General features: G+C 39.3%; 1 protein-coding gene across 1 annotated transcript in view; it reads right to left on the reverse strand.

The window, feature by feature from the left end:
• MCF2L2 (MCF.2 cell line derived transforming sequence-like 2) overlaps positions 1–18,904 on the reverse strand; it is a 340,912-nt gene that overhangs the window by 238,224 nt on the left and 83,784 nt on the right. Inside the window, exon 5 of the mRNA XM_031961125.1 lies at positions 10,202–10,316. Coding sequence (XP_031816985.1) covers positions 10,202–10,316 — 115 coding nt within the window. The remainder of the gene's footprint in view (positions 1–10,201; positions 10,317–18,904) is intronic.

Here is an 18,904-nt window from a genome sequence, read left to right on the forward strand (position 1 = left end):
CCTAAATGGTTGTGAGATCCAAGTAAGATAATACATGTAAAGCTTCTGCAGATCTCAAAGTACCATACACAAAATGGCTATTTGTAGTAGGCTTTGCCTAGAACCTGCATTGAATCCCACAATATCCCAGCCCAGCAGTACAGAGGAAAATTAACTATATGAAAAACAAGCTCATAAGATAGGAAGGAGGGCAACATGATTGAGGAAGAGATTCAAGATCACAGATGCCCTGTGAACTGGAGATGTTTAGCTTGGAAGAAAGAAGGCTCTGGGGAAACATGAAAGCTGTTTTCCAATATTTGGCACCAAACAACAGTCCCAACTCCTATGTTCTTTTCTTTTTTCTCTTCTCTTCTCTCCTTTTTTCTCTCTCTCTGTTTCTCTCTTCCTTCTTTCCTTCCTTTCTTTCTTCCTTCCTCCCTCCCTCCCTCCCTTCCTTCCTTCTTTCCATCCTTCTTTTCTTCTTTCCCTCTCTCCTTTTTTCTTCCTTCCTTCTTTTCTTCTTCTCTTCCCCTCCTCCTCTTTCTCTTCCTCTTCTTCCTCTTCCTCCTTTTCCTCCTTCCTCCTCTCTCTCTCTCTCCCTCTCTCCCCTTCCTTTCCTCCCTCCTTTATTTCTTCCTTCCCTGCCTTCTTCTTTCTTTCAATCAGGTTTGAGTGACTTGCCCAGAGTCACACAGCCAGTAAGTGTTAAGTGTCTTAAAGCCAGATTTTAACCCAGGTCCTCCTGATTCTAGAGCTGGTGGTACTCTATCCACTTTGTCACTCCCTCCTCCTTCTCCACTCTCTTTCCCCCCTTCCCTCTCCTATTTTCAGTGAGGAACCTTAGGCTAGGGCTGGCCAAGAGAAAATTCAGACAGTTTGAGGGCTTAAAAAAAGGAGGTAGAGACAGTACAAGTCTCCAGAATGGGGAAAGGACAGAGAGCAGAAGCTCTCAGTAGGCAGAAGTCAGGGACCCGTTGGACCATTTCCATATCCTTCTTCTAGGCATCCAGCCACCCACAATCCCTCAAGTGAACAGGAAACCTGGCTGCTTTGATGGAAGACTTGAACAAGTTGCTGTTCTAGAAGAGAGTAAAATCAAAATACATCCAGCTTTACCCTTAAGGGTGCTGGTGTTCCCCTTGGGCCAACCACCTAAGACATCTCAACCTCTTCACAGGAGGCAGAACTTAACCTATGGAAAATCTCAGAGGAAAACAGGAGGAAAGTCTCCTTGTGGAAAGCAGGATTTCAGCTGTGACTTGGGAAAGTCAGGAAGTGGAGACGATAAGGGGGAGAGGATTCCAGGGATGGGAGGCAGCTAGTGAACATTCCCAGAGTCAGGCGATGGATGTTTCATGTCAGGACCAGAAAGGAGACTGATATCACTGGAATGCCGGGAATACGGGGAAAGGAAGGGAGAGAAGTCTGGACAAGTAAGCCGCAAGTTGGCCAGTCCTAGACACCAATCTACAAGAGCTGCTCTTGAAGGCCGTGTCGTTAACACTTGGAATATTTCTCCCTAATCTTCCCTTGGGGAGCATCCTCACTCTGGAACAAAGGCACCTCAGAACCAGCTGAGGGAGGCTATCTAGCTCGGATCTCCCCGGGCTCTGGGAATTTGCAGGGAACTCTGGAGAGATAAAGGAGATGGCTGTGGCTACCAGGCACTCAGATGGGATATTGCCAGATCTAGCCCCTCATTTCCACAATATACTTTCAATCCCTGAAGAAGAATAAGCAAGCACAGAAAAGGTTTTTGTTCATCAAAAATCCATCCTTTATCTCCTGCTGAGAGCACTGGATGTCCAAAGACTGGCAAAAAAATGAGTGGGATGAGGTTTTCCTGGGAATTCTTGCATGACTGGCCCTGTAGGCCAGGGATTAGCCAACTCATCATGTCTCTTAGTTTCTCAAAGAGTTATCTAAAAAAATAGGAAAGTAAGGGGACTTGCTCAGGACAGCATGTGTCAGAAGCAAGGCTTGGCTCCTTCCAGCTCTGAGACCAGCTATAGCTCCATTCTGTCACCCTGCCTGATATTTCTGTAGTGAGACTATTGTGTAGATATTCTGTGTGTATGTGTGTGTGTGTGTGTGTGTGTGTGTACAAGTGGGTGTAATTTTAAGAAAAAATTAGAGACAATAATAGCATCTACTCCTTTTAAAAATGTTCAATGCATTGATTCTTATAGATAAACAGACAAAAAAGAGAGAAATACAGAGAGAAAGAAATAGAGACTGAAAGAGACAGAGACAGAGAGACAGATACAGAGAAAGAGAGAAATCAATTCACAGAGAAAGGCAGAGACAGAGAAAGAGAAAGAGAGAGATACAGAGAGAGAAAGAAAAAGAGACAAAGAAAGAGATATACAGAGAGAAAGACAAGAGATAGAGGCAGAGATATAGAGACCCAGAGACACACAGAGAGAGACAGAGACAGAAACAGAGAGACAGAAGGAGGAAGGGGGATGGAAGGAAGAAAGGAAAAGGGAAAAGAGAATAAATTTAAAATAGGACAAATAATGCCACGATGAGTATGTATTTCTGCTTTCTGGACAGCTGTCTAACAGTGAAAACACAACTGGACAAGGGAAATAGCTCTAAAAATGGAGAAATAAAAGCTCAATGAGCTGTGATAAAAACCTTGAGTTTTGAAGAAGCGTACTGGGAAGACTGTCATGGACTGGTGCAAAAAGAAATAAGCAGAACCAAGAGAATACCATACACAGTAACTATATGCCAAATAGAAAGCTCCCTAGAGGGAAGTCAAAACCTAACCAACTGAAAAGTCCTTTTCATGCCAAAGAGAAAAGAAACTATGGTAGAGTATGTACTGTCAGGTGGTTACCTGAAGGGGCTGTGTGTGTGTGTGTATGTGTGTGTGTGTGTGTGTGTGTGTGTGTGTGTGTGTGTAATTTAATTTAATTCTTATAGATAAACAGACAGAAAAAGAGAGAAATACAGAGAGAAAGAAATAGACTGAAAGAGACAGAGAAAATACAGAGAGAGAGAGAATTTAATTTTGCTTTGTTACAAAGGGACTATCTTGAGGGAATAGTTAGGAGGGAAACAAGCATTTCCTACAATTACTCCCTGTAACAATAATAATTTTAAAATGAGCATCAATTAAATTTATTTTTTTTAAATGTCACCTCTCAGAAATATTAATCACTGTGTCATTAACACAACTAAAGACTGAGAGTTTGAAATTAACAGAGAGGGTCTTTTATGTGGGACTCAAGCTTTACAATACCCAAAATTCTTTCCTCATAACAATCAGTGAGATGGATTTTATAAATTCTACCCACTTCATTCCCATCTGACAGATGGGAAAAACTGATGTTCAGGAAAGTGAAAAGCAGAAGAGAAACTAACTAAACCCTTGGTCTTCTGACTTCAAAATGAGTCGTCTCTAGTTTACTCGGGTATAACCTGACAAATTATGCAACAGATAGTAACTAGCTGTCTAGAGGAAGCCCCCCCAATTGTTCCTGGAAGAAATAAAAAGCTCAATTACAAAAATAAAGGACTACAGTAAAAGGGGAAGCAATAGCTCCCTCTGTTAGAGTTTTGTTCCCTTTTCTCTTAAAACTGGTAGACAATGGCCAACTTTTCTCCAGATCTAGGGTATAAGCAAATTAAGTTTTCTCCTCATTAAAAACAAGGGATGCAAACACTATTCTGGTGCTGTCCCAACATCTTCACCTACAACTTGCCTACTTTTCACCTCCCTTCATCATACTCTCTACCCATCAGATTTGGTTCCAGATTTTCCTCCCCAATAAATCTTGAATACACAGGCAGCTTCCTTCTCAGCTGTGCCTCCTGTTCACTGTGTACTTTCCAGGATAATGGGGATGGAGGAGAAAAAGACAGCCTGAGATATGCAATGAACCAAGTCATGAGTGATCAGCTTCAACGTTGATAGAATCAAATATAAAGTGCTTTGTTTGCAAAGTCCTACACCGTACAGCCTGGCCCCAACCTATCTTTTCAATCTCTTCAGATATTACTCTCCTTTCTCATGCTCTGCAATCTAGCCAAGCTAGGGCTCTCTGTTCTCCATACCACCTCTATCTCGATCTTATCTCGACCTCAGAACATCCCCCTTTAACACTGGAAGGACCAGGCATGTTAATTCAGAACTTTAGACAAACCAAGTCAAAAGCAGTTTAATGAATAATTAATTACATTACCAAAATTATTTGGTCCTGTTACGTTATATTTTAAATATATATATTTAAGTCAATAATTTAATTATTTAAGTTATATTCTCTTAATTCCGTTTTTTAAAATTAATTGAACTATTTGTATACTTATTGTTATGTAATAAATAATCCTGGAGTTTTCACATCCTTTTATTTTAAAATGTGACTATTATATGAACAAATAGCAGAAAAAAAATTTGTTTTACAGAACTTTTCATTACAGAGGATTCCCTGTAAGCAAATCATCATAACTCTGCCTAACAATAAACTTGAAGTGTATTTCTCCTGCATGCCACTAACCTAAAAGTTTCCTAGTCCTTGCCAGAAAAGGGCAGATTTTGTGTGGGATTGGACTAAAACCAGAGTTATTTAATAAAGAGTTGATAAGGTATAGCTCAAGTCACCAGCCTAGAGAAGAAAGAATTACTTTTTCTATTATTATGCAAAGTTGATTTCAAGCATTTGGAGGAGATGGGACTCGATGACACCACATGAATCTATGACTAAGATAGAAAATAGGGATAAATAGTCCTATGGCTCAACTGTACCCCCACATCTATATCTAGATAGCCCACAGTGTGCAAGGGTGCTTGAGGCATTCCTGTGCAAGCTTCAATGAATCCATATCCCCAATTTTTGATCCTTTCCCTTACTGGGTTATCAGTTCCTTGAAGGCAAGAACCAGGACCCCTTTATGACTGTATATTCAGCCCCACACCATGCTTGTGGTTGGCACTTAGTACCTACTTGTGGAATAGGTGGATGGATGAATCGGTGGAAGAATGGATATATTCTGCTTCTCTTCCGGCTCTATAACAACTCCCCTCCAGTTAACTCCTCTAATCTCTCTTGCTTTCTCTTTGTTTTGTTTTTCTTTTTGTTTCTTTTATTCTTTTTTAATTATATGTAAAATAAATTTTAACACTCATTCTCTAAATTTTTGAATTCCAAATTCTTCCCTTTCTCCCTTTCTTTTCTCCTTTCCCCTTCCTTATCCTTGAGATGGCAAACAATACAATATAGGTTCTATATGTAGTCAATATCTCATGCTTTCAGTCAATCAAGAAGCACTTATTAAGTGCCGGGATGTAAAAAAAAGGCAGACAGTCTCAGTGGTCCTCAAACTACGGCCCATGGGCCAGATGCAGCAGCTGAGGACTATTATCCCCCTCACCCAGGGCTATGAAGTTTCTTTATTTAAAGGCCCACAAAACAAAGTTTTTGTTTTTACTATAGTCCAGCCCTCCAACAGTCTGAGGGACAGTGAACTATTTAAAAAGTTTGAGGACTCCTGGTAGCCCTCAGTGAGCTTACAGTCCAAAAGGGGGAAGGGGAGAGATACAAACAAATATATACACAGCAAGCTATAGATGGAGTAAATAGGAAATATTTAACACAAAGAAGGCATCAGAATTAAGAGGGAGAGCTCCCTGTAAAAGTTCCAGAACACATGTGGATCTCTGGTTACCTTCCAATTGTCCACTGGGCATCTCTCTCTGTTTTTGTGTCTCTGTCTCTCTGTCTTTCTCTATCTATCTCTCTCCCTCCCTCCTTCCCCTTTCCCTTTCCTTTTTCCTCCCTTCCTCTCTCTTTCTTTCTATCTTTCCTTCCTCTCTCTTTCCCTTGCTTCCTTTATTATTATTTTTTGGGGGGGAGACAATTGAAGTTAAATGACAGGCCCAGAGTCACTATAGAGCCAGTGTTCTATCATCTACTGCCCCACACTGGGCATTTCTACCTGGACATTCCCTTGGCACAGGGAACTTGAATAAAATCACTTCTAGGCTAAATCAGTTCTTCCTCCTGACATCCTTATTTCAGTTAATGAATCACCTCTGATTGCTCTGGCTCTTTCCTTTCCCGATATGCCTGTATATCTGAATAGTTGGGAAATAGCAATTTCACAACAAAAGATAGTGGGAGTTAGTGGAAAGACTGTTCATGTGGAAAAAAATCTGGTTTTTTTTAAAAGCATATCCTAAGCTCTCTGTGAGTCAAAATGTGCAAAGGTAGTCCAGATACTCCTAGGCATTTCCAAGAAATCACCAGTTATGAATCTGCTTTAGGCATGCACAAGCTCAGTCCTAGAATTCACATCTTAGGAAGGATATCCATGAACTGGAATAGGTCCAAAGGAGGATGCCCTGGGAGGATCAGTTAGAAGAAGTGGGAGTGTTTTGCTTATAAAGGAAAAGTTAGGATGTGGATGAGAAGATTCTAGGTTTCTTCATGAAAGATGAAGAAGATGAAGGGATGAAGGAGCAGCAACAACAAGCATCTATTAAGAATCACAGGGAAGGAAAGAGTAGACCATTTCTGTTTGGCCAGAGGAACAGTGGTGAAAATTATAGAAAGGCAAATTTGGGGTTGATTTAGAGGCTCTGGTCCCCAGTCCCCTCATTTCAGAGAAGAAGACCCAGAAAATGAAGGGAAAATATTTGGTCAAGGTCACCCAGAGAGTAAGGCAGGATTTGAACTCAGCTCCTCTGATCCCAGAGCCAGGGTTTCCCCATCACATCACATACTGGAGTGAGTTACCACTGGGATCTCTTTTTACTCTGAAATTTGATCTATTTTACTCTCCCACCTTCCTGCCTGTGCTCATATCCTTATTTTCACATAACATCCTCTCTCAGATCTTCCTACCAAAATGCAGCACATGATACAGAGTAGGTGTGTACTCCCTCTTTTTTAAATGAACAAATAAAAATCCACCCTTTCTCCAATATCCCATAATATCTCGCTACTTAAGGATACCTTTTTTCTTTTGAGTTTTTATATCCCTGATTGTTATTGTTGTTCAGTCATTTCAGTCACGTTTGACTCTTTGTGACCTTCCTGGGGTTTTCTTGGCAGAGATACTGGAGTGCTTTGCCATTTCCTTCTCCAGCTCATTTTACAGATGAGGAAACTGAGGCAAACAGAGCCTAAGTGTCTTGCCCAGGGTCACAGAGCTAGTAAGAGTCTGAGGCAACATTTGAACTCAGGTCTTCTTGACTCTAGGTCAGTTGCTACATAGATGCCTTAACTTTAAGAAGTTCTTCCTGACATTGAGCCTAAATTGTTCTCCTTGCAACTCTACTCACTGCTCCAAGTTCTGCCCTCTGGAACCAAAGAAAATAAGGGTTATCCCTCCTCCGCAAGATAGTTACCTTCAGATTCTTGAAGGAAGCTCTCATGTTCCCCCAATCCAAATTAAATATGTCTGACCCCTTTAAGCAATCCTCATATGGCATGAGCACAAGGGCCTTCTGCATTTATTAAGCACCTACTGTGTTTCTGGGTCTCAGTTTCCTCAACAAGCATCTATTAAGAATCACTATCTCTGAATTTCTTCCACAAACTATGATTCTATGATTTATGATCTTTGCCAGTGGGAAAAAAAATTGATGTCTAGAACTGAACCCAGTACTCCAAGTGAGGTCAAAAGAGTCCAAAGTCTCCTCCCTGTCCCTGAGAACTCTGATCCTCTCAGTGTAGAGCTTTTTAAAACTTCTCTGGGTCTTAGTTTCCCCATATGTAAAGCAAGGAGGTTGGACTACATTGTCTCTAAGGTCCCTTTCCTCTAGCCCTAAACTTATGATCCTCAACCGGGTTCTGTGCCAGTGGGGAGAGGCTGGCCAGCAATATAACACCCTCTTTGTAATGAAGGAACATCTTCCCCCCAGGATCCAGAATGGGGCACAGCACAGAGCAGGCATTTAATAAATGTTTGTGGAGTGAAAGCCTGAGCGGAGTGGTTCCTCTGGGGTCCAGAGCCTGCTCCCACTGACTTTAGAACATAGTATCTTACAGACACCACGGGGACATATGAGCCAGTCTTCCGGAGTGCCACGAATCCATGAACTCATGAAACTAGTCACAGCATCTATTCTGATCTAGACACAATTGAAAACTGGAAACAAATCACTCCAATTTCCCTATCTCAGGTTCCCTCCTTTACCCCCACTTTTCTTGCCAAGATGGCAGAATGAAGCGTAGATGGGAAATAAAAGAGAATGATGGGGGAAAGAGATGATCACAATAAATAGAATTATGAACTGATTTTTCTTCAAAGACAAATGTCATTCCAAGAAAAAACAAAATGCTTACCAACTAAGCAAGAAAGCATCTCTCTTTCTTTCTCTCTCCCTCTCTTTCTTTTTCTCTTTTTCTCTCTCTTTCTCTTCTCTCTTTTTGTCTTCTCTATGTCTCTCTTTTTTGTCCCTCTCTCCTCCTTTCCCTCTTCCTCCTTTGTTCCTCTCTCTTTCTCTTTCTCCCCCTTTCTTTCTCTTCTCTCTCTGTGTGTATCTCCTTCTCTCTAGCTCTCTCTTTCCCTTTCCATATATAGATATTTATATATTTCCCCATATATAGATATTAATATATATAAGCCCCAACTTAACCAACTAACAGATAAATCAGTCAATTCAATTAACTCAACAAGCACTTATTAAGGGACTACCGTATAGAAGGAAGGAAAGGCATAATGAGCAAAGGAAACCTAAGTTCAAGTCCCACATCTGGCAAATACTGGTTTCTCTTCAAATCTGAAAGACTACAGGTAACTTCTTCTAAAACAAGAAGTTACACAATATTTGCTGATCGACACTGGCAGAGAGAGTTCCCTCATTGAAAAAAAAAAGTGAAATTCAGTGCAGTCCAAAAACAAAACAAACAAACAAAGGAGCTAGGCAAAAACACCTCTTTCCTCAAAGAGCTTATACTCTACTAGGAGATACAACATGTAAATAAAAGCATCTTTGAGGTACTATTTCACAACCATCAACTTTGTGAAAATAACAAAAACAAAGAATCTGAAATCTGGTAGGATTTTGGAGGGGAAAAGGTTGTCATTCATTAGAGATAGAATTGAAAAATTGGAGAATCTTTCTGGAGAGCAAATTAGTAGTTCACAATAAATAATAACATTCTTTGAACCAATAGTTCTATTGTTTGAAATGGACTTCGATAATGTTATTAAAAACAATAACAACTACCAAAATAAGTCAGGTATTTTTTAAAAAAGTCCTTGTTTTATATAATTGGAAAAAAACCCACAAGTCTCTAAGAACCACCTAAATGTTTCACAATAAGGAAATGATGAAATAAATCATGGGACATTAATGGAACTAAAACCTTGGAAGATCTTTATGAGATAACAAAAAGAGAAAAAGCAGACCCAGAAAAATGGAGTAATCCATAGTAACTAGTCATATGAGGAAAAACGAAGAGTGATCTGGAATAAGTGAGAAAATGTTAAGACATTTTACACATTCAAATTAATGAATTTAAATACAAATTTATTAAATTAAATATAAATTGTAATCAAGCAAATATCAAGCTGCTTGCATGAATGGGTGTTCAATATTGTTTCTCATAAAACATTTACAGTATTTGTAAAAAGAAATTACCCTTTTGCCAAAGCTCACCTTAGTCTTAGGGCAAGTATCCCAGATGAACATTTTTATAATGTTTTAAGCTCTGCAAAGTTCATTCTTCCCTACTCCAAATAAACTTAGGGCAGAGATAGTGGCAGTACTGTAATCCCCTTTTTATAGATGTGGAAACAGCTTCAGAAACATTAAATGACTTTCTCAGTCATAAAGCTTTCAAATGTCAAAATCAGAATTGGAATCCAAGTCTCTCCTGGCTTCAAAATTAAGTTTTCTACATACTATATCATGCTGCCTTTAGAATAGGAAGGTAGTATGATATATTGGATAGGATAATGGACCTGGAGTCAAGAGGACTATATAAAATTTCATCTCAGAGGTGTAAAAGCTGTGTGGTCCTAATTTGTTCTAGTCTAGTTCTAAATATGTCATTTTAGGCATAAACACTTGTTCAAAATGACTGTTTTTAGATTCTATTCTCTCTCGAGTCCCAAGGTCTGATTTTATCTCCTTCATTGAAATAAGCAGCCCATTCATCAGAAATGTACTGATGGGGAAGAAAAGAGAGACAGACAGACAGACAGACAGACACAGGAGGGAAGAGTCTAGGAAAGGATCAGATCAGAGCATCCTGCTTACCTGGGGATGCTGGTCAAGTAGGTCACAACATTCAGGAAATCTTCATCAGGGATCTCGCTGAAACCTGCAAACTCAGGGAAGGTTATGATTGGAGCGCCATCTTTTCCTCGACCTCCTGTGACAAGAGAGGAAACATATTCATAATTTTATGGGGATTTTCATGTTTTCCATAGAAATGAGAAGCAGTTAAGGCAGGCAACAAGTATTTACTAAGCATTTACCATGTGTTAAGGGCTGTGCTGATCACTGGGGATACAAAAAAAGGCAAAAACACTCTCCTTGCCCTCAAGAACCTCACATTCCGATGGAAGAGACCACATGCAAACACCTATGTACAATTAAGACATATCAGGACAAATTAGAGATAACTTCAGGGGGAAGGCACTAGGAGGGAGGGGAATTGAAAAAGGTGGAAGGCAGAATTTAACTTCAGTCTGGAAAGTAGCCAGAGAAGCTAAGAGTTGGAGATGAGCTGTCACAAGTGAAAAGGCATGAAATCATTAGATAAAATGTCGCATATGAGGGACAATAAGGAGACCAGTGTCACTGGGGCACAGAATACGTGGAAGGTCCCAAAGTATAGAAAGGAAGAAAAGGGCCAACATCAGAAAGGCTTTAAAAGCCAAAAAGATCATTTTCTACTTGCTCCTGGAGGAGCAACTAGGGTTTATAGAGTAGGGAAGTGACATGGTTAGACCTGAATAATCTTTCATAAGATTACTTTGGGAGCAGAGTGAAACAATGGAATAGGATGAGGAAGGATTTGAAGCAAGGATACCAGACATAAGGTTACAGCATTAGTCCAGCTATGAGGTAATGAGAATGTGGACCAGAGTACGGAGGCTAAATGATAGAAACATTGAAAGTAAATGGGAAAACTTTTAGATGCAAAATAAATATTGCCTAAACTGAGAAGGGTGGGAGGCTTGAATGCCTTCATTGCTTATGAGATGATCAGCAAGACCATGAACCTACCTAAAAAAGTATGGACTGCATTCGCGCCTTGCACCTAAGCATTCATCTATATAAGCCAGCCAAGCACAGAGTGTGGTCCAGCTCAGAACTGGATTGGACCTCCCATCATGAGTGGGAGGATGACTCCCAGACTCTTCTGTGGGGAAGAAAAATCATGGAGGGATCTGCAATTCAGGAATTGAGATTGTGGTTCTTACACGTGTCCCTCGCTACCATTGTAAAACGAGCAAGTGGTCCATCTTCTCCCTGGGGGACTCTGAGTGTATTTCTGGTTGCATACAACCCAGATATTTTGGTGAAATGCTTTGTAACACCATTTGAATAAATGCCTTTGTTAAAGAACTCAGTCTCTTGACTGATTAAGGGGAAGCACGCCTGTAGGGGCTTACAGCTAGTGTTTAAAAAGATAACCATAGGGTTACCTCCTAGAACCCTGAAGCCACATCTCTGGGTGGCCAGTGGTGGTGGTAGTAGTGAGAATTGGGTGAGCCCCTAAAGGGTGTTAAATGTTTTTTAAAGGTACTTTGCAAACTTTAAAGCTCTTTATAAATATTCCTTATTAGTATTATCATTTCTATTATTATTATTGCTATTACTATTATCATTAGTGTAATGGTAGTTATATTGGTTGAGAAATAGTAAGAAATAGAAAAAGAGTCCCCAATAGGGTAAGGAGTACTTGAGTTTAGTTCCACTTCTTTTTTTCTTAATATTAGCTTTATTTTCCAAATACATGTAAAGATAGTTTTCAACATTCACCCTTGTAAAACCTTGTGTTCCAAATTTTTCTTTCTCCCTTCCCCTTGCCCCCTTCCCTAGACACCAAATGATCCAATATAGGTTAAACATGTGCAATTCTTCTATACATATTTCCACATTTATCAGGCTGCACAAGAAAAATCAAATCAAAAAGGGAAAAAAATGACAGAGAAAAAAAAACAAACAAAAAACAACAAAAATAGTGAAAATACTATGTTGTAATCTACATTTGGTCTCCATTGCAAAGCCTTGTGTTTCAAATTTTTCTTTCTCCCTTCCCCCTGCACCCTTCCCTAGACACCAAATAATCCAATATAGGTTAAACATATGCAATTCTTCTATATGTATTTCCACATTTATCATACTGCACAAGAAAAATCAGATCAAAAAAGGGGGGAAATGAGAGAGAGAAAAAAGCAAGCAAAATACAACAAAAATGTTGAAAATACTATACTGTGATCCACATTTGGTCTCCATAGTTCTTTCTCTGGATGCAGATAGCCCTCTCCATCACAAGTCTATTGGAATTAGCCTGAATCATCAGGTCCCACTTCTGAGACTATCTGGGTGACCGTACTTTACTTCTTCAAAGTCCCAAGCAACTGTCTACTATAAATTTCAGACTGGTGTCAATATGTAGTCATAGAAACTAGCGTTCTCTCATCAGAAGTCTCCCACACCAAAGAAATAATAAGTCAATCAATCAATCAATATTGATTAGGCTTCTGCTATGTACCAGACATTGTGTTACACACTGGGAATATGAAGAAAGGCAAAATATGGTTCCTACCCTCAAGGAATTTACAATCTAATGGCAAAAGGGTAAATATTGTTTGTTATTGCTATTATTACAGAAGAGTTATTCATCCTCATGCAAGCTAGATGGTTACAATTCCATCCTTTCTCTTCACCCTTCTCCACTACAATCCATTCTTCTATTTGGGAATTCACAACATTAATAGTACCCATCTGCCAGGGTTGTTGGGAGATTCAAATGAGTTAATTTATGTAAAGCAATTTAGAAGCTATTTTTTGGAACACTAGCAAAATAGTTAGGGTTGCCTTTAAGATGTAACAACATTAGTCATACAAAAGGAAATTATCTTCTTGTCCAAGCTTGCATAACCATTTCTCTTGTGTCTTCAAAATAGACTAGATGAGGATATTTATTAGTTTCTATCTCTGCTTTTTCACAGCTGGAATGAGGTCTACAGTCTCCCCTAAGAAAGATGAATTTAGACATGTTAGAACAGGATTCTAACCAGTTTGTGTTCATGGGAGATATCACAGTATAAAAAGCTGAAGCTAAATTTTAGACTTCCAGCTCTTGCCACTGATTTATTGCACACCGGGCAGAAGTCATTTTGATTCTCTGGATTTAGCTTCTTGTCTGTCAAATGATGGCATGGGACAAGATGCAATATGGCACCCAAGAGAGCTCATTCAATTTTAGGTTGCCACAAGAGAAACACAGCTTCCAGGAGGAAGGAGATGATATTCTCTTCCCTATTTAGACTTCATCTGGAGTTGCCATATTCTGGGTTCTGATTGCCACAGTTTAGAAAGCACGTTGATAAGCTGGAGAGGGCTACCAGGATGATAAAGGGCTTTGAGTTACCAACATGAATTTGAGTGGAAGGAGAAGAAAAGACTGGGATTGCAGTAGGAGGCAGACATGTTAGCTGCAGTTCAGTATTTGAAGGGCCATTTTTGGAAAGAAAGGTTTTATTTGTTCCTTTTGGCCTCATAAGGCAAAACTAGAAGTTGAAAAGCCAATTTAGCTTTGATGCTAATAAATCAGCCAACAAATATGTATTAAAGGTCTATATTGTACCCTGTGCTAGATTCAGTTAGTAAAAACTCCTTAACAATGATAGTTGTCCCAGCGAGGAATAGAATGCTCAGGAAATTAAATGGTAGCTCTGATTGGACATCTATAAGCAAAGAGTAGATGAACTCTTTTCGGGCATGATGTAGTAGAGATTTTCACTAAAGTATGGAAGACAAGATGGACTCTGAGATCCTTTTTAACACTAGAATTTTAAGATTTGAGGATCCATAACCTCAGAGGTTGCTTTCTCCTCTGCTTCCTATTATCAAGATATTCGTAAAGTGCTTATATAGCAGGGTGCTTAATAAATAATTGTTCCTTTCCCCTCCACCATACCCACATTCTGTGAGGGGCCTTTTTCGGGGGGGGGAAAGCATTGGGGTTAAATGACCTTCCCAAGTCACACGACTATTAAGTGTCAAGTATCTGAGATCTGATTTGAATTCAGATCCTCTTGACTCCAGGGCCAACTTCTATCCATTGTGTCACCTAACTGCCCTGGAAAAGTGTTCTCTTAAACTAAAGTGTTCTAAAAGCATTTGTTTTTTAATGTTAGAACTGTAATCTTATATATTAGAAATTATCAAGAAATGTCAGAGTTGGATACTTGCTCAGAGGTCATTTAGACTAACTCTTTCCATGACCAACACTGACCTCAACCATACCTCCAACCAATGATCATCCAGCCTCCATTTAAAGGCCTCCAGTAAGGGAAAACTCATGTGATTCTCCACTTTTATTATTAACTTAGAGAACTGGTTAATGTTTAGTTTAACTAAAACCCCAGAAAGCACATAGTTGGCATATAATTAGACTTATGGTTTTACAAGTGATTGTGCAAATTCAACTTCATATCTGGAAGGAAAAGATTGAGATGTTTGGCTATTTGGATTTACACAGAATACTGAATATTTTCTTTGTTGTTGTTCTGGTTAAAAGTGGATAATAGTCTCAGAATGAACATTTATTCCAAAAGTGGAACTACCACCAAGATCATGAACTGCCATGGAAGACAATAAAGTATTTACTGCCATCTTGTGAGGAAAAAATGGTAATACATGAGAAATTGGAAAGGATTCTCAACCAAATTTCTTTGGTTAAAATATGGTTAAATCTGGAACACAGGAACTCAGATCACAGATATAGAGCTAAAAGGAACTTCAAAAATCATATGGTCCGGTGTTCTCATCTTACAGAGGAAGAAACTGAGGGTCCTGAAGGTTGAGGAACTTGCTTTAGACCTATGTCTCAGAAACCAAGAAGTCTATTCCCCTGATTTTATAAAGAACCTGAGATGCTTCACAAATCTTACAGCACTATATAAATACTAGCTATTCTGATATTATTATTACTGAAGAATCATTATATAGGAAAGAAACTAGACAAATGAAGCAAGAATTAACAAAAATGCTGTTCTTTGGGGTCTAACTTCCTGGCAAGAAGTGGAGAATCTATAAGAACTGCCATGAATCTCCTAAGCATGATAGCAATACCCGAAATTAAAGCATCTGCACCTGATTCTAGTATAATAAATATAATTTTCAAAAAAGGAGATGCTGCCAAAAAAGGAGATTACTTCCTTTAATAATGAAAACCAAGGAATGATGCAGGTCTACAAATTCATCTAATAATCATTTAAGTTAAGTGTCTCCAATTTCTTCTCTGAGTAAAATCATTCCCCAGACTTCTAATAATGGGCAAAAATGAGCTGTTATAATTTTAATTTCTCTTGTTCCTGTGTTTGTTCTTTGGTGAACTCCTAAAAATAGCAAGCTATCAAAAATCAGGAGCAAGAGGTAAAAGGTGCTTGGATGATCAATTGCTCTATAATCATGACTCGACACCAAAGACTGGGAATTGATGTGAACTGAAAGGAAGAACAATTAGCAAATTCATTAATATAAGTTCCATTTATGGTTCTTTGAGGAAGAATGACCTCTTTAAGTGAGACCCTTGGCCTTAATATCAGCATTTAAAAATGCTACTTGAGTCTAGGTCTCCAAACAGCTATGGAGACACGTGACAATAGCCTGACTGGCACCAAATGATTCCAAAGTCAGCAAAGCTTCATTCTAGCCAACACATGATTCAAGTTGTCAGTAAAAGTGTGATAAAAATCTCAATTGATAGATGTGCTAATGAATCTTCCTTGTTTACAGATCTGAGGAGACTGGCACCATGTTCAGATATCATGTTCCAACCTCACCTCACCATGGAGAGTAATGAGACCCAGCTAACATCATCGGAAATATAAAACCCTACAGCTAGAACGGGGATCATCTTACAGAGTTCAGAAGAACTTCTCCTTCAGAATTGACACTGTCCCCTTGGGATTCTGGTGTTTCCCCTTCCACATCAAACAGATCTATAATCCGACATAACCTGTGCTTTGTTTCCAGGGTAGGATGAAGCAGTACCATGTGCCTGAACAGCTAGGTGGTCCCCCAACCAAAGCAAGCATCCAACCCAGATCACAAATGTTCTTAGATGCAGAGTGTTGGCTCAAAATTTGAAGCTGGCAGAAATAAAAAGCATTTTAATGAACTTTATCATTTATGAAGTAGCATGATATAATGGATCAGGCACTAGATTTGGAGTCAGGAAGACCTGGGTAGATTTATTTCGTGACCATAAACAAATTAATGATTTCTCTGAACTTCAGTTTCCTCAGAGGTAGTAATAGCCATAATTTCTCTCTCATAGGATTGTGGAGTTTTTGTTGTTGTTGTTGTTGTTTATTTGTTTGTTTTTGTGGAGTTCAGATTAATTGGCTGCATAAATTCCAGTTATTATTATTATTATTATTAAGAATGTTCAAAATTATGTGTAAGCACAGCAATGCTCACTGGCAAGTCACTTTTAACTTTTCTGGGCCTTGGTTTTCTCATCTGTAAAATCAGTAGTTGATCTAAATGGCCCTCCCCAAGATCCCTTTTGAAGCTAACTCTGTGGCTTGATGGCCTGTATGGCCCTTTCCAGATCTTGATCCCGTGACTTCATACCTGGATTACTTTAATTACTTCCTATCTGGTCTTTCTGTTTCTAGTTTCTTTCTCACTCTGCCTTGTATAGGCATTCAAGCCTTTTACAATCTGGTCCTGTCAACCCTTCTGGTTTTATCTTACACGGATCATTTTTCCTAACTTTCCACTCCAGCCAAAGTATCCTGTTTGCTCTTGCCTGAACATACCTGCTACTTCCCTATCTACTCACTTTTCTAGCACAAGCCATTCCAACCACCTAAAAGGTTCTATTTGGGGGGAAAGAAAGGACCAACCTGATATCTCATTAATGCTAGGAACTCCCAGTAAGGAAATTCCCTCTATCAGTGTAGATTGGCCCCTGTTCTGCAGCTTAGAGTCTTCAGAAGTTGATGGGGTGTGGAAGTCAAGAAGAAGGGATACTGAGACATTGAGTGCCCAGAGTCCCACAGCCAGCAGATGTCATTTGCCAGACTTGAATCCAGATCTGAGCTAGGACTTCTCCCCAGGTCTCCCAGACTCTAAATGCAGTCATGCTGGTGAGCTAACACTTGATAACAAAAAACTAAATGAGCAAATTCGCAAACTGATGAAGTGAGAAGCTCCTTTGGCCAGAAACTTGGTAAATGCAAGTTATTTGTATGCTATAGCTGGGTGGAGATCACAAAAAGGCAGGGCTGGATTAAATTCAGGGAGAAACTTCTCAACAATTAGGATTATGTCATGGTGGAGGGAGCTGCCTGGGAGGGGAGAGGTAACATGTTTTCCCTCAATACAAATCTTCAAGCAGAAGATCACTTGGATGATCACTTATTGGGGATGTTACAGAGGATTACTAGCTAGAAAAAAATGGATGAGGTCATTTAGGAGTTCCCTTCCAGTTTTGAGATTCTGCAATTCCCTGAAGTTCCAGGAACATTAAGGATCTCAGGAGCCATCTAGACAAATTCCCTCATTTTTTCAGATGAGGAAACTGAGGCAATGAATCTTTAAGTGACTTTTGCCAGGGTGGAACTTAATAAGTTCTGATTGGCCCAATTGACCTGTTAAGTCAGGAAATACCCTTATTCATGATGTCACTTGAGCCTTATGAGACAGTAAGCTTTGGAAGGGCAGGGATCATGCCTCTGATTTATGTATCTTACTAATCACTGTGTCCCTTAGAACCTGTATCAGCTCTTTGGTCTTATATAAGATAAATTCTTAGGAAACTTGTTGCATTGAATAGAATCAGCTTCCCTAATCCTACCTAGTCTCAGACCAACAGCAGGTGGTGCTCTTCTCTCTGAGCCGGCCACCCAGATCGTCCTGTTCACTGGCATAAGCATGATGGACTGGGCAGAATGCCAAGGGCTCCATCATTTATAAACTCTGTAATCCTAAAAGAGTCACTTAACTCTCCCAGCCTCAGTTTCCTCATCTATAAAATGGGGTTGTTTGAAAAACAAAGGGTATGTAAAACACTTGGCAAACTCTGTGGGGGAAAATTTACTGTCTCTGGAGCCAGAGAACCTGGGTACAAATCTGCCTTTGAGACTTATTACCTGTATGGTCTTGGACACCTCTCTGGATCTCGGGTTCCTCATCTATAAAATGGCAGCATTGGACTAGATGACCATCTAGTTCTAAATTGAGGGTCCTGTGAATGACTACAAAATGGCAATGAGTTTTTCCTGCCAATGATCTCGTTCCTGTGAGTAGTTGAGCAATAATTTAAAAACATAAAAATTCTCTGAAAATCCCAAGATACCACAGGAATAACTATCTATAGGGTAAGACTGAGTAAGTCCCAGCCTGGCTCTAATAGGTCTCTCAAAGGATTTAATTCAATCATTCAAGAAATATTTATTAAGCACCAACTATTTACAATGCATTGTAATAAAACTGGAGTACATGTAAGAAGGGAAAGGTAGAATACGTATAAAAATAAAACCAAAAAGCAGTACCTGCCCTCAAGAGGCTGATATTCTACCAATGAAACCATTCCTTTCCCATATTCTCAAGAAGTAGTCACATGTCAGAGAGAGCTGAGCAGACTGATAGTAGTAGTAGTAGTCAATAATTACAAGGATAACGATAGCTGACCTATTTATTTATAGTGCTTAAGGCTTGCAAAGTGTTTCCATAAATGAAATCATTTGATCTACACAACAAACA

This window comes from Sarcophilus harrisii, chromosome 3 (genome assembly GCF_902635505.1).
Source record: "Sarcophilus harrisii chromosome 3, mSarHar1.11, whole genome shotgun sequence".
NCBI classification, from domain to species: Eukaryota; Metazoa; Chordata; class Mammalia; order Dasyuromorphia; family Dasyuridae; genus Sarcophilus; species Sarcophilus harrisii.